This window comes from Globicephala melas, chromosome 5, assembly GCF_963455315.2.
Source record: "Globicephala melas chromosome 5, mGloMel1.2, whole genome shotgun sequence".
In the NCBI taxonomy this organism is placed as follows: domain Eukaryota; kingdom Metazoa; phylum Chordata; class Mammalia; order Artiodactyla; family Delphinidae; genus Globicephala; species Globicephala melas.
The window spans coordinates 4,578,418-4,606,162 of record NC_083318.1 but is presented as its reverse complement, the minus strand read 5'-3'; the positions used below and the strand labels follow the sequence as shown (position 1 = coordinate 4,606,162).

General features: G+C 42.4%; 1 protein-coding gene across 1 annotated transcript; it reads left to right on the top strand.

Annotated features, from left to right (window-relative positions):
• The first annotated feature begins 9,766 nt into the window (after nt 1–9,766).
• RAB33B (RAB33B, member RAS oncogene family) lies at nt 9,767–27,745 on the top strand. The gene is made up of 3 exons (XM_030876884.3): nt 9,767–9,963; nt 10,181–10,478; nt 25,703–27,745. The coding sequence occupies exons 2-3, from the start codon at nt 10,230–10,232 to the stop codon at nt 26,141–26,143; spliced, it is 690 nt and encodes a 229-aa protein (XP_030732744.1). The 5' UTR covers nt 9,767–9,963; nt 10,181–10,229; the 3' UTR covers nt 26,144–27,745.

The window sequence follows — 27,745 nt, the reverse complement described above, 5'->3', positions numbered from 1 at the left end:
TGTTCTAAAACGGGAACTGTGCTCTTTGAATATTTTTCCTTTGCCAGATGGCACAGCGTTATGTCAGTAGAAAGTGCTGGAAAGACTCTTCCTTCTTAGTTCTTGCTTGCTTTCTTGCCTGACACTTGACACACACATAGCTTCTCTTGCACCCCCCGTCCTGCAGTGCTTTGCCTTTCCCTGGCTGCTGCACTACAGATAGCTTCTCAGTGCCTGGCTCCTACAGTGAAGGGGCTTCCCCAGCACCAGGCTCCTGCATTCTGGGCAATTTCCCAGCACCCAGCAGCTTCCCCAGATCCACCTTCAGACTTCTGGAGCAGAGTGGCTCCCACAAGACACCGACCCATGAACAGCTTTCTCTGGTACCCTGGAGGGTAAATTTTCAGTAAATTCCAGAAGGTGGATTTCTAGCATGCTTCACTGGCACACAACCGAAGCAAATTCCCTGCCAGTCAGTAAGCCATGGCCTTGCCCTCTCTAACGAGATCTAGATCTCAGGCTGCAGCTGGGGGCAGGGCCTGGGGTAGCTTGGGGAATCTATCTCAGCCCTAGGGGTAGTACTTGCTTCTTATATCTGATATTCCTATATTTACAGTTCTCTTCGCCTTCTACTAGCTAACCCCTTGTTGCCCCAATCCCATCATAGTTGATGATTCTCTATATTAAACGTTGCATGGTCGGATCACTGTGGTTTCTATTTTCTGATTGACCTTGGCTGATACTTTCAGTCATTTCTAAATTTACTGAGAATTTTCAGAACTATCTCCCAGGTTTTGGTCTATGTTGGTGAATGTTCCATATGCATTTTGAAATAAATGTGTACTCTGCCACTGTTTGATGTAGTGCTCTGTGAATATCAAGTAGGTCAAGTTGGTTGATAAAATTGTTCGAGTCCTCTATATCGTTGCTGATTTTTTTTTGCCGTATGCGGGCCTCTCACTGTTGTGCCCTCTCCCGTTGCAGAGCACAGGCTCCGGATGCGCAGGCCCAGCGGCCATGGCTCACGGGCCCAGCCGTTCTGCGGCATGTGGGATCTTCCCGGACCGGGGCACGAACCCGAGTCCCCTGCATCGGCAGGTGGACTCTCAACCACTGCGCCACCCGGGAAGCCCAGAGCACTTCGTATTTATTGTTCCCCAGGAAACTGAAACTCTTTTTTTCTGTGTGCTATAATTTGAATAGCTTCTGTTGCTGCTTTCAAGTCCAGCAATTATTTTAAAAATAGGTCTTTACTGGAGTATAATTGCTTCACCATACCATGTTAGTTTCTGTTGCACAGCAAAGCGAATCAGCCATATGCATACACATATCCCCATATCCCTTCCCTCTAGGTCATCGCAAAGCACAGAGCTGATCTCCCTGTGCTATGCTGCTGCTTCCCACCAGCCAACGATTTTACATTCAGTAGTGTATGTATGCTGATGCTACTCTCACTTTGCCCCTGCTTCGCCCTTTCACCTCAGGTCATCAAGTCCACTCTCTATGTCTACTTCTTTATTCCTGCCCTGCAACTAGGTTCATTAGTACCTTTTTTTTTTCTTAGATTCCATATATATGTGTTAGCATACAGTATCTGTTTTTCTCTTTCTGACTTAACTTCGCTCGGTATGACAGACTCTAGGTCCATCCACCTCACCACAAATAACTCAGTTTCATTTCTTTTTATGGCTGAGTAATATTCCATTGTATATATGTGCCACATCTTCTTTATCCATTCATCTGTCGATGGACACTTAGGTTGCTTCCATGTCCTGGCTATTGTAAATAGAGCTGCAATGAACATTGTGGTACATGACTCTTTTATTATTTTTTAAATTTTATTTTATTTTATTTTTGGCTGCATTGGGTCTTTGTTGCTGTGCATGGGCTTTCTCTAGTTGCGGTGAGCGGGGGCTACTCTTCGTTGCGGTGTGTGGGCTTCTCATTGCAGTGGCTTCTCTTGTTGCGGAGCATGGGTTCTAGGCACAGGCTTCAGTAGTTGTGCCATGCGGGCTCAGTAGTTGTGGCTAACGGGCTCTAGAGCACAGGCTCAGTAGTTGTGGCGCATGGGCTTAGCTGCTCTGCGGCATGTGGGATCTTCCCGGACCAGGGCTCGAATCCATGTCCCCTGCACTGGCAGGCGGATTCTTAACCACTGCACCACCAGGTAAGCCCCTACATGTCTCTTTTTGAATTATGGTTTTCTCAGGGTATACGCCCAGTAGTGGGATTGCTGGGTCATACGGTAGTTCTATTTTTAGTTTTTTAAGGAACCTCCATACTGTTTTCCATAGTGGCTGTATCAATTTACATTCCCACCAACAGTGTAGGAGGGTTCCCTTTTCACCACATGCTTTCCAGCATTTACTGTCTCTAGCTTTTTTGATAATGGCCATTCTAATCAGAGTGAGGTGATACCTCATTGTAGTTTTGATATGCATTTCTAATAGTTAGTGATGTTGAGCATCTTTTCGTGTGCCTCTTGGCCATCTGTATGTCTTCCTTGGTGAAATGTCTATTTAGGTCTTCCACCCATTTTTTAGCTGGCTCGTTTGTTTCTTTGATACTGAGCTCCATGACCTGTTTGTATATTTTGGAGATTAATCCTTTGTTGTTTCATTTGCAAGTATTTTCCCCCATTCTGAGGGTTGTCTTTTTGTCTTGTTTATGGTTTCTTTTGCTGTGCAAAAGCTTTTAAGTTTAATTAAGTCCCATTTGTTTATTTTTGTTTTTATTTCTGTTACTCTAGAAGCTGGGTCAAAAAAGATCTTGCTGTCGTTTATGTCAAGGAGTGATTTTCCTATGTTTTCCTCTAAACGTTTTATAGTGTCTGGTCTTACATTTAAGTCTTTAATCCATTTGGAGTTTATGTTTGTGTATGGTGTTAGGGAGTGTTATTTCATTCTTTTACATGTAGCTGTCTAGTTTTCCCAGCACCACTTATTGAAGAGGCTGACTTTTCTACATTGTATGTTCTTGCCTCCTTTGTCTTAAATTAGGTGCCCATATGTTCGTGGGCTTATCTCTGGGCATTCTGTCCTATACCACTGATCTATATGTCTGTTTTTGTGTCAGTACCACACTGTCTTGATTACTGTAGCTTTGTGGTATAGTTTGAAGTCAGTGAGCCTGATTACCCCAACTCAGTTTTTCCTTCTCAAGATTGCTTTGGCTATTCGGGATCTTTTGTGTTTCCATACAAATTGTAAAATTTTTTGTTCTAATTCTATGAAGAATGCCATTGGTAGTTTGATAGGGATTGCACTGAATCTGTAGATTGCTTTGGGTAGTACAGTCATTTCCACAATATTGCTTCTTCCAATCCAAGAACATGGTATATTTCTCCATTTGTTTATGTCATCTTTGATTTCTTTCATCAGTGTTTTATAGTTTTCTGAGTACAAGTCTTTTGCCTCCTTAGGCTGGTTATTCCTAGGTATTTTACTCTTTTTGTTGCTATGGTAAATGCGAGTGTTTCCTTAATTTCTCTTTCTGATTTTTTGTTGTTGGTGTATAGGAATGCCAGAGATTTCTGTGCATGAATTATGTATCCTGAAACCTTGCCAAATTCATTGATTAGTTCTAGTAGTTTTCTCTCTCCTGATCTCCCCAGCCTCAGGGGCGCTGATCTTGTCTGGCTTCCACTTCTCCTCTCCCCTCAGCCCCCCTACGTCCTATCAGTTCACTCTGGGGTTCCTCCCATCTCCTTGGGCATCAGAGTCCCCCAACAGCGGCTGGCAGGCGCCCTAGTTGTGGGGAGATGCTAACTCCACGTCTTCCCACAGCGCTATCTTGACTCACTCTCCCACCAGTCTTCTACAGTGTCCGATTTGCTGTTAAGCTTCTACATTGATTTTTTAAATTTTCAGATACTGTATTTTTCATCTCCAGAAGTTGCATTTCATTCATTTACATATCTCCCATTTTTATCATAATGTTCACATTTGCTTGTCAGCCCTTTTTAAAGGTCCTATTGCTAATTCTTTGATCTCTGTCATCGTTGGTCTGTTAACTGATTTTTCTCCCAGTTATGGATCAGATTTTGCTGAAGTTTCACATATCTAGTAATTTTTTATTGTATATTGGTCATTGTGAACATTATATTGCTGACTGTCTTAATTTTGTGTGTGTGTATTTAAGTATTGAGTCTTGTTTTGGCAGGAAGTTAAGTTATTGGGGATCAGCTTTAACCTTTCAAGGCTTGTTTTTAAACGCTGTTAGGTTAAACCGAGAGTAGCTTTTAATCTAGGGCTAGGGTAGCCCTATTACTAAAGGCATAAGCCTTCAGGTGTCTCTACTGAATTCCTCAGATGTTCAATGAGGTCTTTACTCCAGCTGGTAACTCTGAAGTTGTTCAGTCCATTATGAGCTCTGGGAATTTTTCAATTTACAGCTCCCGGGTAATTGTTCTTTCCTTGGTAGTTGATCTTTGCTTGGCCTTGTGGAGTATTACTCTACACATGCTCAGATTAGCAGTCAGCCAAAGACTCCAGATTTCTGTAAATCTTCTTGGAGTAAATTCCTTCTTCTCTGGTATCCTGTCAAGCAAATTCCACAAATTGCATCTTTTTGCTAACCACCGTATCCTTAGTGACATGTACAGGGCCTGCCTGTTATGTGGTAGGTGCGCAATAAAATATTTCTATGAATACGTGGACTTACACATAGTATTCGCTCATATTTAAAATTCCCTTTGTATCTGAATATATCTCCTTTTTAATTTCTAACATCATCTCTCCTGTTTAAAAATCTTTGCTATTTTTATTTTGCCATATTTATTTTATTGATCATTTCAAACAACCAGCTCTTTCCTTTTTTGATCTGTATTTCTGGATTCTAATTCATTGCTTTATTAATTATTTTACCTGCTTTTCCTTAAAACTTTATGTGTTTTTCTCATTTAAGGTAAGAGGCAGTATAGTGTAGTGGTTCGAAGATTGGGTTTGATTATTGACTTTATCACTTATTAGCTGAATAAACTTCAGAAAGACACTTAACCTCTCTGAGCTTTGGTTCTTTATATGTAAAAGAGGGAAAATATTACTTGCTTCATAGGTATATTGTGAAGATTAAATGAGTAAATTTTTTCAGAACACAACATTGTCTGACACATTAAGTACTGTATAAGTGATAGGTAGACCATTTGGTATATTTTAATTCATTCTATATTGGTTAATATTAAAATACTGATCTGTGATTTTCCTTTATATACTACTTCAGCTGAATCTTTATGTTTCAATTTTACTGTTCTCATTGTCATTAATTTCTAAATACTTTGTAAATCAGCAACTGTGATTTTCTCCTTGAACGAGAATTATATAAGAGATTTTCCTCTTAGCTTCCAAGTACAGTAGATGGATTTTTTCATCCTTTTACTTAAAATTTAAAAAAAAAAAACAAAAACCCTTATGTTTTCATTGCTCTGGTATCAGAGAGTATAACTTAAAATTGAGATTCTTCTGTGATTTATTTTAAAAATAAAGTTTTATAAACATGCACATTAAAAAAGTACCTTCTCTACCTGCAAGTTAGAAAGTTTAATATTTAAATCTCCTACTTTAGATCCTCTTAAAAATTACTGTCTGTAGCTTGCCTTTGATATGTCAAATACTGGGAATGCTATATAATCAAACATTCTAAAGGTGAGGAGGGAGAAAGAGAATGAGAAAGGAAACAACAGAGGCCACTGCGACTGCACTTTGCACATATATCAAATATTTGTAAGTCTTGCTTACTCATAATTTGAGTTTATTATCTAGAATGCCACTACCAGAGGCACACTCATCTCTACTGTCCACTACAAGAAGGCCTTCCATCCTAGCTCCTAGTCTGCCTCCACACTTGAACACATCTAGAATTTTTGAAGTCTTCTCCCCTGCCCCAATCACTAGCACAGTGCTATTTACATAATACATAGTTAACTTTCATAAATCCTCAATGACCCTACTTATGAAGATATGACTTGAAGAATTCTGAAACTCAGTAAACTTACCTATAAAATGTTGATGGTAATTTGCTGTTTAGGTACTAAAATTAAAGTCCTTGTTATTTATAATGTAGTATCTCTCGTAAGATATTTGGGGTTACCATTAACCAGTGATACGGTAACCTGGTGGAGGCCAACAAGACCAAAGCTGTTCTTCTCTGGGGAACTGGAGTTCTGTATTTAAGGGAGAGATGATTCCTGCTGTCAAATGGGATGGACAGGAAACCAGAATTGTCAGAAGAGCCCTTATATAGGCCAGTGATTCTCAATGAAAGGGGACATAATTTTACCCCCCCAGGGGCATCTGGCAATGTTTAGAGATGGTTTGGGTTGTTACAACTAGGGGTGGAGTACTGCTGGCAGGTAGTGGGTAGAAGCCAAGTATGCTACTAAACATCTTACAATGCACAGCACAGCTGCCCACAACAAAGAATTACGTGTCTGGCTTACAGAAAAAGACAAATACTATATGATATCACTTATATGTGGAATCTAAAAATTAATACAAATGACTGTATATCCAAAACAGAAAGAGACTCACAGATACAGAAAACAAACCTGTGGATACCAAAAGGGAGAGGGAGAAATTAGAGGTATGGATTAACAAACTACTATGTATAAAATAGATAAGCAAGACGGATAGACTGTATAGCACAGGAAATTATAGCTATTACCTTGCAATAACCTATAATGGAGTTCAATCTGCAAAAATACTGAATCACTATGCTATGCACCTGAAACTAACATAATAATGTAAATCAACTATACTTCAATTAAAAAAAAAAGAATTATCTGGCTCAAAATGTTAGTAGTGCCAAGGTTGAGAAACCCTTTTATAGGCAAGCAAATGAACTCTCCTGTCCTCTGTGCTCAGGCCAGAACTTAAAGAGTGAAGCTGTCTAGGAGCTATTCCTTGGGAAGACCAGTTTAAAAATGGCCTTTGCCACAGGGAGGTGGCATCTCTGTAGTAAACAAAAGTTGAACGTGAGTAGTTATATTTTGTACATAAAATTACCTTTATTTTATGTTTTTAATATCCATTCAGTTTTTTCTATTAGAAAAATACTTTTAAATACCCATCTTACCCTAAACTATGTATAATACTCCAGTTGTACTGCTAAAGGATCCAAATTCAGTCTCTCCTCAGCTTTGAAGTAAAGTATTAAGGAAAGAAGGGTTAACACGCTTCTACTTGGAGGCCAAGCGGCAGTGGCAGCAAGTAGTGAGAAACTCCAAGAACAAAGTGAATTCTCAGAAAACAGGGCTGCATGATCCATCCACTCTTCCCAACAGCAGACTCTCCTTCAAGCATCAAACCTGGTGGTTCTGGGGTCATTCAGTTAAGAAGAGTGACATACACTTTAGTCACACATGTAGCCTCTCAAACTGCAGATTGAAAATATAAAACTCTTCCTAACAATGTCAAGTGTCTACAATGATTTTTCCACCTAAGTGGTGCTGAACTGTGTATAACTGGCAAAGGGTTCAAATTGACAAGGCTTACACAAGAAATTTCTCACTCATTTATTCATCGTTTGCTGAGTAACAATGAGCTCTCAGTCAGTAGTCAAGAGTTGACAATCTAGTTGGAAGGCACAGCACATAACCATGAAACTTAAACAGCAAAGACAGTATTCCAAAGCCCAATGAGCAATACCCCAAAAAGCGTATTAGATTTAGAATAAATCAAGAACATTCTGAGCTAAAGTAAGCAGGAAAAGCTTCCCAGAGATGAGACTTTTGAGCTAGGATGTGAAATATGAAAAGGATCGGATAAATAGACAAGGAAAATAATTTCTAAGGCAGTTTAGCACGAGCTAAACCAAAAAAGCCAGAATACAACAAAGAGAGAGCAAGGGTCTTGGGATGCAGAGACATTGATGCTTTTATTCACCATCCTTAGAAATTAACCTGATTATCCAGCTTGGAATGCTTCAACTGCTTTTTGTTATTAAATCTTCAGATGCTATCCTTTAAATGGGATAGGTAGAATAGGTCAGATGAATATATTCCAAGGGCCTCTAATAGTTTCTGGGATGATTACTCTTCATGGAAATAATGTCACAGGTAAACAATGAGGATTTTCCAGGCCATGTTCTGGTTTTGTAACAGGAAACTGAATAAATATAATTGGCAAACACATTCAATCAGGTGTGTAAACTTTTTCCCCCGGCTAACATAAGTTGGTACATCAGCAACTGTATAAAGTTTTTCTATTGCAACGGAAATTATTGTATATTAAAGGCTTTTGCAAATTCCTGGCAACTTGGCATGCTCAGGTTCTACCACAAATTCTCTCTGACCACATTTTCATTTTATCTATTGAAATAAGCACTTTAGGGGCTTCCCTGGGGGCACAGTGGTTAAGAATCCGCCTGCCAATGCAGGGGACACGGGTTCGAGCCCTGGTCCGGGAAGATCCCACATGCCGCGGAGCAACTAAGCCCATGTACCACAGCTACTGAGCCTGCACTCTAGAGCCCGGGAGCCACAACTACTAAGCCCACGTGCCACAACTACTGAAGCCCGCGTGCCTAGAGCCCGTGCTCTGCAACAGGAGAAGCCACTGCAACGAGAAGCCCGCGCACCGCAACAAAGACCCAACAACGAAGACTCAATGCAGCCAAAAATAAATAAATAAATTTAAGAAATAAGCAGTCTGTCTCCTTCCCTAGGGCTTTCAGTGCTCTACTGTTGCCCTCATTCTATTTAAGGCATGCCTGTCCTCCTCTCCACAGTCCCTGAATTTCCAAACGGCATAACTATGTGCTCAAACAGAAAAAACAAAACACCCCCAAACCCCAGTCGGGGCACTGCAAAACAAAACTTCTCACAAAAAGCGATACGGTTGCACATTTTGGACCTTTTCTATGACTTAATGTAGGTTTCCTCAGAAGAGTCTCAGTGATCCAGAGACTCTTCTTTAATGCTGGGTGGTCGCGCCTATTACCATTTTCCTCGGATATATGTATCTAGAGAACTTCTGTGTGCGCTCAGTAATATTTAATGGCTCCGCCACCGTCACCCAGGCACGAAGGCACAACTAGGGCACAGTGGATTTTTTTTTTGTTTGTTTTGTTTTTACGGTATGCGGGCCTCTCACTGTTGTGGCCTCTCCCGCTGTGGAGCACAGGCTCCGGACGCGCAGGCTCAGCGGCCATGGCTCATGGGCCCAGCCGCTCCGCGGCACGTGGATTTCTCCCGGACCGGGGCACGAACCCGCGTCCCCTGCATCGGCAGGCGGACTCTCAACCACTGGGCCAACAGGAAAGCCCAAGGCACAGTGGATTTTACTCTCACCAGAGAGGCCGTCTAGTACCAGCTCCCGGGTTCAATGCCGCCAAAGGGTCCACCTGCTCTACCTCTTGGGCCGGTGCCCCGCGCCTAACGAAAGCCTCCGCGCGGAAGCGGCGGGCGGCCTCCAACTCCCGCCCGCTCACTGACAGCCATGCTCCTGCCAAGACTCAAGCTCCGCGCGGCCCGACGCTCGCTTCTAACGGCTTCCCGCGCCCGGCGGGCCTCCGGCGGAGCCTCACACCCCCCAGCCCTCCACCTCCCCAGCCCCTGTCACTGTCCCAACGCCCGCGGTCCCGAGAGCCCGGAGGAGGCAGGGAGAGCAGCCGGCCCCCAGCTGCAAGCCAAGGGAACCCGCCTCCACCTCCAGGTCCGGGGAAGCCCCACCGATACGTCGGTGAGAGCGCCGAACGCGACGCCCGAAGCTTCCGGAGACCTTACACGTCCTCAGCAGGCACACGCCCCCGCCGAAACGGCTCTTCGGCCCTCTCGCGAGAGAGTGCCTGGTGGCACCTCCTTCCCTTCAGCAGTCTTTCTCTCCCCGCCCCCAGAGTGCTCGCGCGGCTTCCTCCGGGGGGCGGGAGCCTTGGACGTGGCGGGGCCCGGCCAGCCAGGGTGCCGGGCCTGGGGCGCTCTGCTCGGCCTCTCGGCAGCTGGCCCTCCGCGCCACCTTCAAGCCCCCGACAGGCGCCGTCCCTTCCCAGGTAGACGGCGCAGGCCTGAGTGACGCCGGGGTGGAGCCGCGGGCCGGGCGGGAGGGTCGGCGAGGCTGGTCTGGGGGGACGCCACACCTGCGCGGGGCGGGGTGGGGCGGGAAGGTGCGCACGCGCGCTGGCGGCCCGGAGGGCGGTGGCTCCCGGAACGTTGAGCGACGGAGCCCGCGGACTGGGCGAGCTCGCCGACGGTGGCGTAATCTCCCAGCCTCTCTGCGTCTCCTTTCCTCCGCCTCGGTTTGGGGCGGGGCAGGAGAATGGCTTCGGAGATGGAGTCGTCGCTCGAGGCGAGCTTCTCATCCAGCGGTGCGATGTCAGGGGCCTCAGGGTTTCTGCCTCCGGCTCGCTCCCGCATCTTCAAGATCATCGTGATTGGCGACTCCAATGTGGGCAAGACGTGCCTGACCTACCGCTTCTGCGCCGGCCGCTTCCCCGACCGCACCGAGGCTACTATCGGGGTGGATTTCCGAGAACGAGCGGTGGAGATTGATGGGGAGCGTATCAAGGTGAGCGGATGACAGACTGTCAAGGAGGAAGGCTGTCCCGGGGATGACAAGGGTCCCAACCGCTGCGTGGGTTAATTGCTGGCCCGGTGCGGGGCGTGCGCTCCATCTTTTCAGACGCTGGTGTGGAGATGGGAGTTGGGGATTGGAAGGATCTGTATATAGCAAACTTCTAAAGCAGTGCTTCTCTAACTTTGATGTGCATGAGATTTGCCTGGGGATTTTTTTTTTTTAAGTAAATACAAATGCTAATTCGGTCATGTCTCAGGTGTTGCAGATGCAGCTAGTCTGTGGACGACACATTGAGTAGCCAGAGTGTAGGGCGTATCCACTGACTCATGGGCTGTGTCTCACATGCTGGGAGTTAGTGAAGTAAAACCGAAGGAAAAACAGAGAAATTTCTCAAGCATGGGAAGTTCATTTAGGAAATACTATTTGTTAAACATTCATGTTAGCACTGCCCTAGGTACTGTGGAAGTAATGCCCCTTTGCCTTTGAGGAAGTACTTAGATCTTCTTTTGCATACAGTTTTGTTACAGTAGTTTTGGTATGACACTGAGTTGTTGAGAAGAACCTGTTTTCCTGCAGAAACATTCTGTAATTTGTACTTGGTTTCTACTTGGGTTGCCAGAGCACATTCTCAGTGCCACCCGCTTTCAAGTCTTCTTTAAGTCTTATTGGTGGTTCCCGAGACTGGAGACACAGTAACAATGGAGAAGGTAGTAAGCCCAAGGCCAAGCCTGGGGTTCTGAGGGGTTGCAATGGGGACGTTGGAGAATAAGGATCAGTGACAGGGCTGAGGCCTCCTGATGATGTAATCCTTAGACACACTTCTTGAGTCTGAGCCACCACTAACCCCTCAGCTACCTGCTGATACCATCCCTTAAAACACGGGGACCCGAGGAACTGCTCTGCCTTCCTTATACTGCATTTATTTTTTCACTTTAAATTAGGATGTTCATCTTTACCTCAGTCCCCCATGGGGAAAAAATAGGCTCACTTCATTCCCATCCTCACATCCTTGAGGCACAAACAATTTATTTTTTAGTTGCCTAACCACTGCCTCACCTTCCCACCCCCAAAGGGGTTTTACTGCTAATGATAGTAAAGGAGAAATAGGGTTGAAAAGACGTCAGTCTTCTGTAGGCCCTTTTGCCTTTTAATCTTTTTTTTTTTTTTTTTTTGCGGTACGCGGGCCTCTCACTGTTGCGGCCTCACCCGTTGCGGAGCACAGGCTCCGGACGCGCAGGCTCAGCGGTCATGGCTCACGGGCCCAGCCGCTCCGCGGCATGTGGGATCCTCCCGGACCGGGGCACGAACCCGTGTCCCCTGCATCGGCAGGCAGACCCTCAACCACTGCACCACCAGGGAAGCCCCTGCCTTTTAATCTTCACTTTAATTTTTCATTGTCCCATTCAAGCTGTGAGTGGTGGTCCTTTGGGTGCACCGTATTAGTGAGTTAAGAAAGATTTGTATATATTGCAAAGAAAAAGCAGAATAAGAGGCTCTTTAACATCAGAATTAAGTTGGGCCCAGGAACCTTTAGGGGAGGAAAGTAGTGGGACTTCTTTCTGAGGTTTGAGAGGGAGTTTGTTTGGGAGAAGAAGGAGTTCTGAGAAAAAGTGCATGGGCTTTGGCGCCCAACTGACCTGGCTCAAATCTGAACCTATGAAAGGGCTGTGTGTCCTTAGTAGATGATCAGCTTTGCCCCAAACTGTCCCAATTTTAAAAGTGAAGTCCCACATTCCCAGGAGCTCCCTCCGTCTCAGGCAAACCGGGGTGGTTGGTTACTCTAGTCGCTAGGCAGTTTCCTTAATCTTTCGGAGACTGTTTTCTCATCTGAAAAATTGGGATAATAGTACCACATCAGGCTAATATGAGGGATAGATGAGAACGTATATAAGGCACCTGGCTCCATAGTTGGTCATCTTAAGAAGATTCTTCTTCCCTGGTGGTTTAACATCACTTTTTCTCTTTGGCACCATCAGTTCTGCAGCTGCACAACCAGAGAGTGAAACAGAGATAGAGCAGGGCATAGGCACACAGCTGAAGGGAAGAGAAATTCCCCTCACATGGAAGCAGGATAATAACAAAATAGAGGGGATGGAGGCAAGGGAGGAGTTGGGGTTCAGTGGCCCTTTACCTGCCTCCGGGTTGCCATTTATACTTTAAGATCACAGATGAATCAGGTGCAAATTTAAGAAATACTTACAGCATATTAAAAGTATATAAAATATGTCCAGTGCGTAACATCGAAGGCTTAGCTACTGGGATTAGCTAAGTGAGATACTGTGTTAAATGTTTTGTGGCCTGGAAATTTTTCAGAGAGCATGTCTTACAGCAGTGCTATTTCAGAATCACTTAAAATGTTTTACGAAATGTAATTAAGTCTATATGTGTTAGTCTGTCCTAAGTGCTATATATGTATAATTGAAAGAGTAAGATCTTGTTTGCAGAATTTTGGAAGTTAAATAAAATTATAAAATTAATTCCTTCAATAAAAATACATTTGATTTTCAAATTGAGGCTCTAATCCTTATGCTCCTTCCTTGTGTGTGTATCCTCATAGCCGTACCCCTTTCGTATCAGCGTGTGACGACGGCAGACACCAACAGAACCATTAAAGCCTAGTGTTGGATTTAATCTCTTTCTCAACTAGGGATCTTCAGTTCCTATTTGAACTTTGAGATAGCTTACTTGTTATTTGTAGGGATATGCAATTTTCCCACGTTAATATTAACTAAAGGAAAGCAACCAGGACTTCCTGCCCCATTGGTCAAACATTTAATGAGTAATTGTTGGAAAGAAGACATTTTGTTAGGCACAAAGTATTATGATTCAGTGCAGGAATCAGCAAACCATGCTTGAGGGCTAAATACGGTCTGCTGCCTGTTTTTTTAATTTGTTTTTCTGTTAGTTTTTTTGAAGTTGGAATATGGTTGACGTACAATATTATGTTAGTTTCAGGTGTACCACACAGTGATTTGATATTTGCATACTTTATGAAATGATCACCACAATAAGTCCAGTAACCATCTGTGCACCGCTGCCTGTTTTTATATGGCCTGCAAGCTAAGAATGATTTTTACATTTAAAAAAAATAAACTGATTTATTTGGCTGCGCCAGGTCTTAGTTGCAGCACGCGGGATCTTCTAGTTGCGGCATGCGGGGGGAGCTTTTAGTTACGGCCTGAGAACTCTTAGTTGCGGCATGCGGGATCTAGTTCCCTGACCAGGCCCCCTGCATTGGGAGCACGGAGTCTTAGCCACTGGACCACCAAGGAAGTCCCGATTTTTACATTTTTAAATGGTTGGGGGGGAAAAAATCGAAGGAATAAGATTTCATGACAAGTGAAAATGTTATGAAATTTAAATTTCAGTGCCCCTAAAGAAAGTTGTACTGAAACACAGCTCGCCTCATTTGTCTACATATCGTGCTTGCTTTTGCACAACAGTGGCAGGGTTGAGCAGTGGCTGTGGTAGAGACTGTTAGGCCTGCAAAGCTAAGACACACAGAAAAAGTTTGCTGACCCTGATATGCTCCGTAGATGATTCGCTGTCCTAGATGGGGTAAGATTTATATACCTAAAAAGATGACTAGCAGGGCTTCCCTGGTGGCGCAGTGGTTGAGAGTCCGCCTGCCGATGCAGGAGACTCGGGTTCGTGCCCCGGTCCGGGAGGATCCCACGTGCCACGGAGCGGCTGGGCCCGTGAGACATGGCCGCTGAGCCTGCGCGTCCGGAGCCTGTGCTCCGCAACGGGAGAGGCCACAACAGCGAGAGGCCCGCGTACCGCAAAAAAAAAAAAAAAAAAAAGATGACTGGCAAAATCAGGCAGTAGGTGAGCGCCAAGTTATTGGTTTGGTTGTTGGTGGAAGAATCGTTCTCACTTGGAGGGAGATTTTGATGGGGAACGCCAGCAGGATGCTCCAGCAGGGTTAAAGGTTCCCGTGGGCAAGTGGCAAGTGAGAAGACTGCGAACGTTTTGGTAGCAACGTTTCTGAAGAGTTTGGAAAACAGCTAGGATGTAGCTTGATTTTGTGTGTGTGGCAAAAACGTCCAAGTGTTCTAGGAAGATAAATGTGGCAGCAATTGAGGATGAATCCTGAGAGAGACTCGCTCTGCCCCGTGACCTGTTTTTCTATCTACATCCTCTCCTTTGGAAGTCTCTTGACTCCGCCTGTCACTTCTATGAGGATAACTTCCAAATCTTTGTTTGGCCCAGACCTCTCTCCTCCTCTGTCATTCTGCGTTTCCTGTTGTTTTGTAGACGTGGCTATTTGGATAATCGCTCCCTCCCCTCAAAGTTCCGAAGTGAGTTCCTCGTCCCTGTCAAATCTGCCTCTGCTGTTTCTTCTCGACGTGACCTAGGTGGTCCTGGTGTTACCCTCATCCCGGAGGCCTCGCCTCTCTCCTTTGCTCCCTAAATCCACTTAGTTTTCTACCTGGATGATTTCTCTCATTCACCCTTCCTTCGGAATCCTAGTTCATCTTTTCTACCCTCTGCTGTGTTGCAGCGGCTCAACTTCACCCAACCCCAGTCCTCAATTAATCTGTTTGCAACATTGTTGCCAAATGCCAGCTGAGTGCAGCACTTTGGGGAGAGTATCTCCCCTGCCTCAGGTGCTCTGAGTTTCTCCATTATTTCGTAAAGTTCCAACTTTTAAAATGAACATAAGGCCTTCCTTCTCTTGCTCCAGACTTCTTTGCTAACTTAACATTTTTTCCCCATTAATTTCCTTCAAGTACCCTATAGTCCAGCCAATTATTTCCTGATCCCTATGTTTTCCTCTTACATTTCCCACTATTTGCCTGGAATATCCCCCCTTTCCATATTTCACCACATGTAATTCTTCCTTATTCAACTCAGTGTGTCTGTATTAGGAATCTCCCTGCCTCTCATTCTCAATTCTATTTCTTCCTTCTATCAGCTTCCTTTAGCACCTTACCTGCGCCTTTAAACTCTCTCTCTTTCCTCATTGTTCTATATATGCATCCACCTCTTTTTTTTTTTTTTTTTTTTGCGGTACGCGGGCCTCTCACTGTTGTGGCCTCTCCCGTTGTGGAGCACAGGCTCCAGACGCGCAGGCTCAGTGGCCATGGCTCATGGGCCCAGCCGCTCCGCGACATGTGGGATCTTCCTGGACCGGGACACGAACCCGTGTCCCCTGCATCGGCAGACGGACTCTTAATCACTGAGCCACCAGAGAAGCCCTCCACCTCTTCTATTAGGTCTACTCCGTCTTGCTCAGGACAGGGCGTGTGTCTGATAACCCCGTAGACGTCTTCCAGTGTGTGGCTCAGTTTCTAAACTATGCAGGACTTGGATAAGTGCTGCCTACTTGGTGGCAGCAGATCCATTGGTAGGCTGCTCTGGAAATCCGACTCGGCGTGTATAAGGGAAGCTAGTGAAAGAAAGAGGCGGTAAGAGAGGCATTTTGATGATAAAGCCAAAGGCTTCAGTAACTGGCTTTTGGTGATGAAAGGACTCACATGGCTGAGGGTGTGGGTCTGGTTGACTGGAGGTAGGTATGCCTTCAGTAGAGATGAGAAATACAATGTGGAAGATGGAATTTTGAGAGGCTCCGTAAAAAGTTTTTTCCTAGTCATTTCTTTGTTGAGATGGTGGTGTACTCAAATGGAAATGTCACATTCGCAGCTAGAAGTGTGGAATTGGAGGAGATAATCATGAATATGAAGTTGAAGCTGGAGAGCATAGATAGATGAGAACGAAATGCCCGATTTGGTTAACACGCACAGGGAGCGGAGTAGAGCTTTGTGTCATGGCGCGATGAAGATGATACGCAGTGAATGCTGAAGCCAAAGGTACATCAGATTATTTCCGCTTCTCCATTGTTCTGTCGTGATCTTTATTAAAAGTAATCTAATGTTTATAAGTCAAAGCATATTGTATAAGACATCATCTCATACCTTACCTTACTAGAATTAAATTGATAATTCATCTTCAAGCGTGGTGATGGGGCGTCCCTGGTGGCACAGTGGTTGAGAGTCCACCTGCCGATGCAGGGGACGCGGGTTCGTGCCCCGGTCCGGGAAGATCCCACATGCCGCGGAGCGGCTGGGCCCGTGAGCCATGGCCGCTGAGCCTGTGCTCCGCAACGGGAGAAGCCACAACAGTGAGAGGCCCGCGTAAAAAAAAAAACAAAAACAAAAAACGTGGTGATGGTGGTTAGGGAGATACCAAATTGGTCCTCTTGATTTGATTTGCATTGGAATTCGGAGAATGAGAGTATTAACTGTTGGGGTACCCTAAAAAGAACCTTAATTTGTGACTCCTTAGCTCAGAAAACTTTAGGAGGTTTGGGTCTAGTCTGACAGAGATTCTGTATTGCAGTGGTTTGGTGAGGCCTGTATGGTACAAGCAATATTCATTTTCACAGACCCAAGCCGTTCTACTGTCTGAAGTGTCCCTGGAACCAGGCCGGAGGCCCATTCTCCTTCCAGCCTGATTGCAAAAGCCTGTGGTTCTTGTACCTCGTCTTTGAAGGTGGCAGCGTTGGTGTGTGTACTCAGGTGGTGAGATGTGATAGAATTATTTACTTTCCAGGAATCTTTAATCAATAGTCAAGATCTTTTGCTTTAGAGTCTGTGTCAGAACTCTACTCAAAGTAACAAAGCAAAATGAAAATTTATTGTTTCACATAACTGGAATCCCGGAAGTAAAGTTCTCTTTCTGCCAGTTCCAACACCAGTTCTAAAATGGAGACTCCGTGGTTCTGATTGGGGATTGTGACACATGCCCATCCCTAAACTGTGGTGGTGATGTGGAGACGGCAGTGCTGGAATTTACAACCCAGGGCTCCCAGCTCTTGCTTCCTTTCTCTCCCTGCTTACTCTCTTCCTATTCCTTTCATTAGGCTATAATTCAGTTCTTCCCTTGAAGTATTCCTTTCAAATAGTCACACAAAATTTGTTACTTCTCCTTGTTAGGGAAGCTAAAAACCCCTAAAATTTAAAATAAATTTTAAAATTTGCCGTTTGATCTATACATCAGATATACATATCTCTACTCTGTATACCCAAAGCAAAAAGAGTTCTCTTGAAATGTTACTTACACTCCTTATGATGTTGATTTACATCATCAAGTTGTTAATAGAAGCTTTTATGTAATTACCAGATGATCTTTTATATAGGCTGCTTAGAAGCAAAAATAATAAAAACGTGTTCTTTGAAAGAACAGGGGAAGAGGAAATTTGATAGCTGATCCAACAAAGAAAGGTCATCTGGGCTAATACCTTCATCCTTTTCAGTCAAGCAAAAAAAGCATTAAATCAGTTTAGCCAGGTCGTTTCTCATTTTGGTCATAAAACTACTAAAAAGAGCTTTCATGAACAGTAAGAATCTGCTCTTTGGGACTTCCCTGGTGGCGCAGTGGTTAAGAATCTGCCTGCCAATGCAGGGGACACAGGTTCGAGCCCTGGTCCAGGAAGATCCCACATACCGCGGAGCAACTAAGCCTGCGAGCCACAACTACTGAGACTGCGTGCCACAACTACTGAAGCCCGCATGCCTAGAGCCCGTGCTCCGCAACGAGAGAAGTCACCGCAGTGAGAAGCCTGCACACGGCAACGAAGAGTAGCCCCCGCTCACCGCAACTAGAGAAAGCTTGCGCGCAGCAACGAAGACCCAATGCAGCCAAAAATAAATAAATTTATTAAAAAAAAAAAAAAAAGAAAGAAAGAAAATAAGAGGACAACCTACAGAATGGGAGCAAATATTTACAAATCATATACCTGACAAGGGTCTAGTGTCCAGAATCTATATGTGTACATGCACACGCACACACACACACTTTATCAATAATAAAAAGAAATAATTAAAACTGGGCAAAGCATTGAATAGACATTAAAAAAAAAAGACTCTGCCCTTAGTATTTAGCAATTAGGTTGTCATTTTTGTTGGAGCTTGATATTGGAATTTAAAGTAGAGATTCATGAAATATTATTAATGTATATTTTACATTACCTTTATGATGTTTAAAATGGGAGTAATATCTTGTAGAACCACCTATGAGCCATTTTCTTTCTTAAGATATTATTAAACTGGGAAAAATTGCTTTGAAAATACTTCCTAACTTAATATTTCCCAGGACGAAAGCATGTCACTTCCTTAGGTTCCAGAGTGTCATTTTCTCTTTTTTTTTAAGCGTTGTGAACTACTCCACTCATAGCTAACGCTCAAGATGTTTCTAGGTTATCGTGAGGTTTGTTCCCCACTGGGTATCTATATGTGTCTCTCTCTTTCAGTCAAAGCTTTCTCTAGCCTTCTGTGGCTGACAGTTTTTATTAGTTGTCCTGTCCTTTCTTTGCCGTGTCTCTCATTGCTCCTTCTGCAGCCCGCTTGCCCTCACCTCAGTGTCCTGTGCAGACCTGAAAGGCAGCAGGCAGCATAACAGTGTGTCTGTGTCCTATGCCTTCACTGGTTCTAGCAATTCGGTGAGTGAAATTTTGAAGCTTCCTTTTAGATACACTCGGCCCTCCAGGGGCAAATATATCCATGGGGAAATAGTTGAGGAAAAAAAATTCCGGAAAGTTCCAGAAAGCAAACCTTGAATTTGCCCACTGCTGGCAAGTATTTACATAGCATTTACTTTGCATTAGGTATTATAAGTAATTTAGAGATGACTTAGAGTATTCGGATGTGTGTAGGTTAAATGCCAGCACTACGCCGTTTTATATAAAGGACTTGAGCAGCCGTGGATTTTGGTATTGGGGGGGTGCTGGAACCAATCCCCCATGGACACTGAGAGACAGCTGTACTTCTTTGTGAGTGCCTCACTTAACATAGTATTTACTTTTACGGTTCTCCGATAAAGTGTGCAGAGTTATTATTTATGACTTCTTGTTTCCTGGGAGTCTTGATATGGTTAGAATGTTTTGAGCAGGACTGATGGGAAGAGGGTTACGTTGAGTCAATCCTAGCCTAAAACAAGCAAGTGGTTTTCTTAGGGATAAACATCCTAATCGTCACCACTTGCATTTATTGAGGACTTCTACGGTTCTTTGAGGCAGGTCTAAATTCAGCATAATTTTTTTTTAAACTTTAGTTTGTTAAAACAAATAGAAAAAATGTATGTTTGTTGTGGAAAACAGAGAAAAGTAGAAATAAAGGGGGAAATTGCCTTAAAGACAACCATTGTTAATGTTTTGGTATATTTCCTTTTTGTATGTTTTTTATTATTCTTTTAACTTAAAAATATACTCTGCTTAAAACATTATAAATCATTCTTCATCGATGAAATGATTTTTTAAAATTAATTTTTATTGGCATATGGTTGATTTATAATGTTGTGTTAGTTTCTGCTGTACAGCAAAGTGAATCTATTATACGTGTATCCACTCTTCTTTAGATCCTATTCCCATATAGGTCATTCCAGAGCATTGAGTAGAGTTCCCTGTGCTATACAGTAGGTTCTTATTAGTTATCTTTTTATATATAGTAGTGTGTCTGTTTCAGCCCAAATCTCCCAATTTATCCCTCCCCCCCACCCCCCACTTTCCTCGTTAGTAACCAAAGTTTGTTTTCTATTATACATCTGTCATCTGTGACTCTATTTCTGTTTTGTATATAGGTTCATTTGTATCCATCGATGAAATGACTTTTGAATACCTGAGCTGCAAGAATGTTACTAAAAGGGAAAAGATCTGTTCCAATTTCTCTGGACAGCTTTTATGTAGGTCATCCAAATTATTCCCCAAATCTCTTTCTGAATGTTAAAGAGACGGTTTGAAGTGGGTTTTGTTTTCTCATTCTAAAAAACTGAGATATTTAAGATTTGAAAATATACGATTCAGTGGTTTTTAGTATATTCACAAGCCTGTGTAACATCATCACTGTCTAACTCCAGAACGTTTCATCACCCCAGAAAGAAACCCTATACCCATGATCAGTCACTCCCCATTCCTCCCGTTCCCTCAGACCCTGGCAACCACTAATCTACTTACTGTCTCGAGGGACTTGCCGTATAGTGGACATTTCATATACATGGAATCTTACAGTGTGTGGCCTTTTGTGTCTTGGCTTCTTTGGCTCAGCATAATGTTTTCAAGATTCATCCATGTTGTGGCATGTGTCAGTACTTCATTCCTTACTATGGCTGAATAATGTTGCATTATATGGACATACATTTCATTGATCCATTCATAAGGTGGTGGACATTTGGGTTGGTTCCACCTTTTAGCTATTATGAATAATGCTGCTATGAACATTTGTGTACAGGTTTTTGTGTGAACATATCTTTTCGGTTCTCTTGGATATACGCCGAGGAGTGGAATTGCTGGGTCCTATGGCAACTGTCTCTCTCTCTCTCTCTCTCTTTTTCTCCCCTAATTTGTTGAAGTGAAACTCAAATAACATCAAAGTAACTATTTTAAAGTTTAATGTTGTACAACCACCACCTTTATCTAGTTTCAAAATATTGCCATCACTCCAAGTAAGAGCCCTCACCCATTAACGTTTCTCCCCATTCCCCAGCCTCTGGCAACGACCAGTCTGTATTCTGTCTTTATGGGTTTGTCTATGTCGGATGTTTCATATAAGTGGAAGCATAGAAATGTGACCTTTTGTGTCTGGTTTCTTCTCAGCATACTTTGGAGGCTCATCCCTGTTGTAGCAGGTGTCAGTACTTCATTCCTTTTTTTTTTTTTAAGGTCTTTATTGAATTTGTTACAATATTGCTTCTGTTTTATGTTTTTTGGTTTTTTTGGCCACGAGGCATGTGGGATCTTAGCTCCCCAACCAGGGATCAAACTCGCACCCCTTGCATTGGAAGGCGAAGTCTCAACCACTGGACCGCCAGGGAAGTCCCTTCATTCCTTTTTATGGCTAAGTAAAATTCTGTTTAACTTGCTGAGGAACTGCCAAACTTTTCTAAAGTGGCTGCACTTACATCCCCACCGGCAACGCATGAGAGTTCCACTTTTCCACGTTTCTGCAAACACTTGTTATCGGTTTGCATTTGTGTGATGGCTAATGATGTCGAGCAGCTTTTCGTGTACTTATTGAACATTTGTATATTTTCTTTGGAGAAACATCTGTTCACATCCTTTGCCGATGTTTTTAATTGGGTTATGTGTCTTTTTATTATTGAGTTGTAAGAGGTCTTAAATATTTTGAATACTAGACCCCTAACACATGTATTATTTACAGATATTTTCTCCCATTCTTTGAGCTGTCTTTTCACTTTCATGATAATGCCCTTTGAAGCACATTTTTAATTTCGATGAAGTCCAGTTTATCTATTTTTTTCTTTTGTTGGTTCTGCTTTAGGTGTCATGGCTGAGAAACCATTGCCTAATCTAAGGTCACAAATATTTACCCCTATGTTTTCTTCTAAGATTTTTATGGTTTTAACTTAAATTTAGATCTTTCATCCATTTTGAATAAATTTTTGTATATGGTGTGAGGTAGGGGTCCAGCTTCATTTTTTGCATGTTGGCCCAGCCCCGTTCATTGAAACATCTGTGCTTTCCCTCACTGACTTGTCCTGGCACTCGTGTAGAAAATCAATTGGCCATAGATGATATGGATTTATTTCTGGACTCTAAGTTCTGTTCCACTGATCTGTATTTCTAATCGTATGCTGATAGTACACCGTGTAGCTTTGCAATAAATTCTGACATCTATAGCTTGAAACAGTTTTAGTTGTATGCTGAGTGTTTTTATTCTTAACATGTTAATTGGGATTAAAAAAAAGTATTTTTCTTAAAAAGGAAAGTTGTATTTTTAAAAAATTATAATTTAGGGCTTCCCTGGTGGCGCAGTGGTTGAGAGTCCGCCTGCCGATACAAGGGACATGAGTTCGTGCCCCGGTCCGGGAAGATCCCACATGCCACGGAGCGGCTGCGCCCGTGAGCCATGGCCGCTGAGCCTGCGCGTTCGGAGCCTGTGCTCCGCAACGGGAGAGGCCACAACGGTGAGAGGCCCGCGTTACGCAAAAAAAAAAAAAAAAAAATTATAATTTACTTTATCAGTTCTTTGCGTAGTTAGTGTAGCTAGTCTATGAATGCTTATTTTATAGGGTCTGAAACTAAATTTTACTTTTACTGTTGAGGAGGCAAAGGCCTAGTGGTGTAAGTAACCTACGGGTGGATACACAGTAGGTATTTAATAAATTTTTCTTGATTTAAATAGTCTTAGATGTTATTAGTTCTTAATTTGCTGACAACTGTTTGCTTCTACCTCTGATTTATTTGATACTGAGTCTTTATGGCCCATCTGTCAACTGTGTTGCTTACATCACAAAGTGGGTATTTTTTAACAACGTACTTTGTGAAGTGGTCTCTAGGAGTGCATCAAGGCAGAACCTGTACTTTCCTGAGTAAATGCGACTGTAAGCGGTAAAGGTTTTAAACAGTGTACATAGCAAATAATTTTAGGATAGCACTGAGCTACATGTAAGAGAAATTCAACTATGGTGATTTAACCATGTAAGGTTTTATTTTTCTCACGTAATAAGGAGACCAGGGCAGCAGCCTGTATGGTGGTACGCCGTCAGCAGTATTCTATCTATGCTAGACTTCTGCTCTGTCATTCTTGTGTGTGGCTTTCTTCTTTATGCTTACAAAGTGGCTGCTGAGCCTCCCAGCATGATATTCCATTCCAGGCAGAACGGGTGTGGTGAGAGAAGTGCAAAAGGCACGTGCCAAATGCTCTGTCTTTTTTTTTTTTAAAGATTTTTTTTAATGCCAAGAAATTCCCATGTATTTTTATTTATTTATTTATTTTATTTGCGGTACGCGGGCCTCTCACTGTTGTGGCCTCTCCCGTTGCGGAGCACAGGCTCCGGACGCGCAGGCTCAGCGGCCATGGCTCACGGGTCCAGCCGCTCCGCGGCATGTGGGATCCTCCCGGACCGGGGCACGAATCCGTGTCCCCTGCATCGGCAGGTGGACTCTCAACCTCTGCGCCACCAGGGAAGCCCTGCTCTGTCTTTTTTAAAAAAAATCACAAAGCAGTTTATTTTTCTAGAAACCCCCACTGAAAAAACTATTTACAAATTATTAGCCAGAACTGTATCACTTGTCCCCCTAGTTCCAAGAGAGCCTGAGAAATCAAGTTTCTACGGGCATATCTTGTTTTACTACACTTGCAGATGGTGCAGTTTTTACAAATTGAAGTTTTGTGGCAACCCTGACTTGTCAGATGATGGTGAGCATTCTTTAGCAATAAATCATTTTATTTTTATTTTTAACATCTTTATTGGGGTATAATTGCTTTACAATGGTGTGTTAGTTTCCGCTTTATAACACAGGGAATCAGTTATACATATACATATGTTCCCATATCTCTTCCCTCTTGCGTCTCCCAATCATTTTTAAATTAAGGTATGTACTCTGTTTTTTTAGGTAAATACCATCGCACATTTAATTAACTACCATATAGTGTAAACATAACTTTTATATGCAGTGGGAAACCAAAAAATTCGTGTGACTCGATTTATTGTGATATTTGCTTTATTGCAGTGGTCTGGAACCAAACCTGCAATATCTCCAGGATATGCCTGTGTAGTATTTTATATTTCCACCTGGAACAAAGTTAGATTTATGTTAATTTGGAAGAAAGGGAGAATATTTCAAAGATGGAGAAATTTGGACTAAAAAGAGCTACCACCAAAAAAAGATGAAAAAAATCAGAACTGCTAAAAACTAAGGTAGCATGAAAGAGAGTGGTGATCAATATTTCCATCTCTAATCACATTTTTAAATATATTTATTCATTCATTACATCTTAATTGAGCACTTACCATATACCACCGTGTTCTCAGCGCTTCCTGTCTTACATCCTACTTACTCTGGGTGTCATCTACAGTCTCCCCTCAATTTCCCTCTCCTTCGGTATTGCTCTAGAGAAATCACCAGTTTAGGCTATCTAAGCAAATCTGCCTCTAGTGTTTTCCATTGTGACCAGTACCCTCATCATTTAACATTTTTTAGGAACCAAACAAAGGCAGGATAAATTCAGTGTTTTAAGAGAATCATAACACATGACTTGTATTTAACTTTATTTATTTATCTATTAATAAATTTACTTATTTATTTATTTTTGGCTGCGTTGGGTCTTCATTGCTGCGCGCGGGCTTTCTCTAGTTGCGGCGAGCGCGGGCTACTCTTCATTGCGGTGCGCAGGCTTCTCATTGTGGTGGCTTCTCTCATTACAGAGCACGGGCTCTAGGCACGTGGGCTTCAGTAGTTGTGGCTCCCGGGCTCTAGAGTTCAGGCTCAGTAGTTGTGGCACACGGGCTTAGTTGCTCCACGGCACGTGGTATCTTCCCGGACCAGGGCTGGAACCCGTGTCCCCCGCATTGGTAGGTGGATTCTTAACCACTGCGCCACCAGGGAAGTCCTGTATTTAGTTTCAGATATCATTTTCCCCAACTCCCCCATATTTCCATTAGGAGGTATTGGAATATTTTTATTGGTAGAGATGTTTAGGATAGATAAGTGATTTCCTATTCATTTAAAATTTTCAAAGGGGCCTGGATTTTATAGGATGTATGTATGTGTGTATATATATATATATATATATATATATATAGATTTGGGGGCTAGATCTCATGACTTTTCACATCTATCCTAAGTCTACTATTTTAAATTAGATGAGTGAAATGTAGGGAAGGGCATATTGTAACCAAATTTGCAGGAATTAGACACTTCACATGTTTGTTAAAACCTGGTATCTGTTTCTCTTAGCGTTTTAAAATCAATTTTTTTTTTTTTTTTTTTTTTTTTTTTTGCGGTACGCGGGCCTCTCACTGTTGTGGCCTCTCCCGTTGCGGAGCACAGGCTCCGGACGCGCAGGCTCAGCGGCCATGGCTCATGGGCCCAGCCGCTCCGCGGCATGTGGGATCTTCCCGGACCGGGGCACGAACCCGTGTCCCCTGCATCGGCAGGCGGACTCTCAACCACTGCGCCACCAGGGAAGCCCTAAAATCAATTTTTGAGGTATAATTTTTCTAAACAAACTTGATTTACTGAAATTAAAGTGCTAGATTGAAGTCTTTGTTCTGACACTTGCATTAATGATGAGGTAACGAGACTAGTATCATGACGTTTGGATCCCTTACATAACACTGAAAAGGCATCATGGAAGGGAGCAAAGTAGTATAAGTGAAGAAGTAGGAAAGACCATGCAAAGGTGGTTAAAGTTTTCTGTATGTATAATTGGAATGAAACTTTCAGTTTTCCTCTTTTTTTCCCCCACTTCCAGATCCAGTTATGGGACACAGCAGGACAAGAACGATTCAGAAAGAGCATGGTCCAGCACTACTACAGAAACGTACATGCTGTTGTCTTCGTGTACGATATGACCAACATGGCGAGTTTTCATAGCCTGCCATCTTGGATAGAAGAATGCAAACAGCATTTGCTAGCCAGCGATATTCCACGGATTCTTGTTGGAAATAAATGTGACTTGAGGAGTGCCATTCAGGTACCCACAGACTTGGCACAAAAATTTGCTGACACGTACAGTATGCCTTTGTTTGAAACCTCTGCTAAAAACCCCAATGATAATGACCATGTGGAAGCTATATTTATGACCTTGGCTCATAAGCTGAAGAGCCATAAACCGTTAATGCTTAGTCAACCCCCTGATAACGGAATTTCCCTGAAGCCTGAACCAAAGCCTGCAGTGACGTGCTGGTGCTAAATCACAGTCTTTATTGTACAATCTAATTTTGACTAAAGAAATACTTTTGAAGTGTGACAGTGATAAGTCATAGAATTTAATCTCAGATATCATGGAGCATCCTGACACTTTACTGTTTATCATCGTCATGCTTATTTTTGTATTTTGTATCTACTTCATCAAGTTTGTCACTGCGACAACACAAGGGAAAAGTTAGTTTTCAGAGGTTGAAGTGAAGCAGAGTTAGGATGAATCAGAACATCTTTCCATTGAGAGCCCCATGAGGAGGCTTCAAATGAGAGTATGATGGGATTTTAAGAGTCAGTGATTGTTTAATCCTGTGTTCCTGCAATTGAAAAAATATAGTAAGGGTTTAGTATACTTACTCGTATGTGCTTTGAATGGGAAGTGTTCTCAATGGGATAAAAACTGGTATTTGCCTCTCCCTAGAGTTCTTTCTTTGTATTATTAATGTACTTAAATGCATTATTATTGGTACATTTTAGAGCCAAGACTTTAGTTCCAGTGGAAGGAGAGAGCCTAGAATGTTTTCTGGTTCTCAGTCCATAAAGAATGACCTTTCCAACAGTTCTAGATGCTTAATATTTCAAATCACTATCAATCAGGTCTACAAATAAAAAAATCATTGTTATTTTTAAAAGAGTAATTTGAATTGTTTTCTTACTAAACTCTACACATTATGCAAAAGTAAATCAGATAGTAAGGTGCTTTATACTTTATTTTGATACCTTTAAACATTGAAAAACTAATTGAAAGATTTGAGGAGATGTAATTTGGGGGAAAATAGCTAAACATGGTTCCTGGCTACCACAAAAGACCTATTCCTGGCTTTTGGTCAAGCTGTGTGTCAGACATAGTATCTCTTGCTCTCCCCCGGCCCCCAATCAATTTAATGCCTAAAGGCTGAATAAACAAATCATCTTCCGTTTGGATTGTAACTCTGAGGGCATACCTGTAATTGCTCTGAGTCTACATTTTATTTCTGTAATAGTACATTACAGTACTTCTGTTGTTTAAATCTTTAAATTTTTATGGTCACAACAAACTGCTCCTCCTCAGTATAAAAAATAAATTAGATATTGAAAAATATCTAGTCTATCCCTTGGTGGTAGAAAGAATATTTCAAAAAGTTTTTTTAGCCTAATTACTTTTATTTTGAATTTAAGACTTTGCACATAGGAAATAGTAAGCTTGCATGTGAAGCTATTATGTGAATGGAATGTAAGCCATGAACTTTATCTGAAGTGTGCACATTGACTAATTCTGAAAGATTGCTGAACTTAATAATTTTAGAGGAAATTAAGCCAAAAGATGATTATACTTAAAATATTTTTAGAATGTGGGAAACCATTTAAATATGTGATGTAATCTAGTTTAGGATTTTTTGTGTAATCATGATGGTGGTCCTGACTGGATAATTTACTTATGAAAACAAGATAATTCTATTAAATGAACTAATGGAAAGTAATAATTACAGGAAATAATTATTCTGTTTTAAACATTAGAGCTTAAGGAAAAACAAATTGGCTTTGTTTGCTTTTAAGAAGATTAATCCATTTTTCTTATCATGGTAGAATTAAAAATGGTTTGACTTTGTCTAAA

Coding starts and splice junctions, on each gene's coding strand:
- RAB33B (XM_030876884.3), top strand. CDS start 10,230: ATGGCTTCGGAGATGGAGTCGTCGCTCGAGGCGAGCTTCTCATCCAGC. Junction 10,479..25,702: donor TTGATGGGGAGCGTATCAAG/GTGAGCGGATGA, acceptor CCCCACTTCCAG/ATCCAGTTATGGGACACAGC.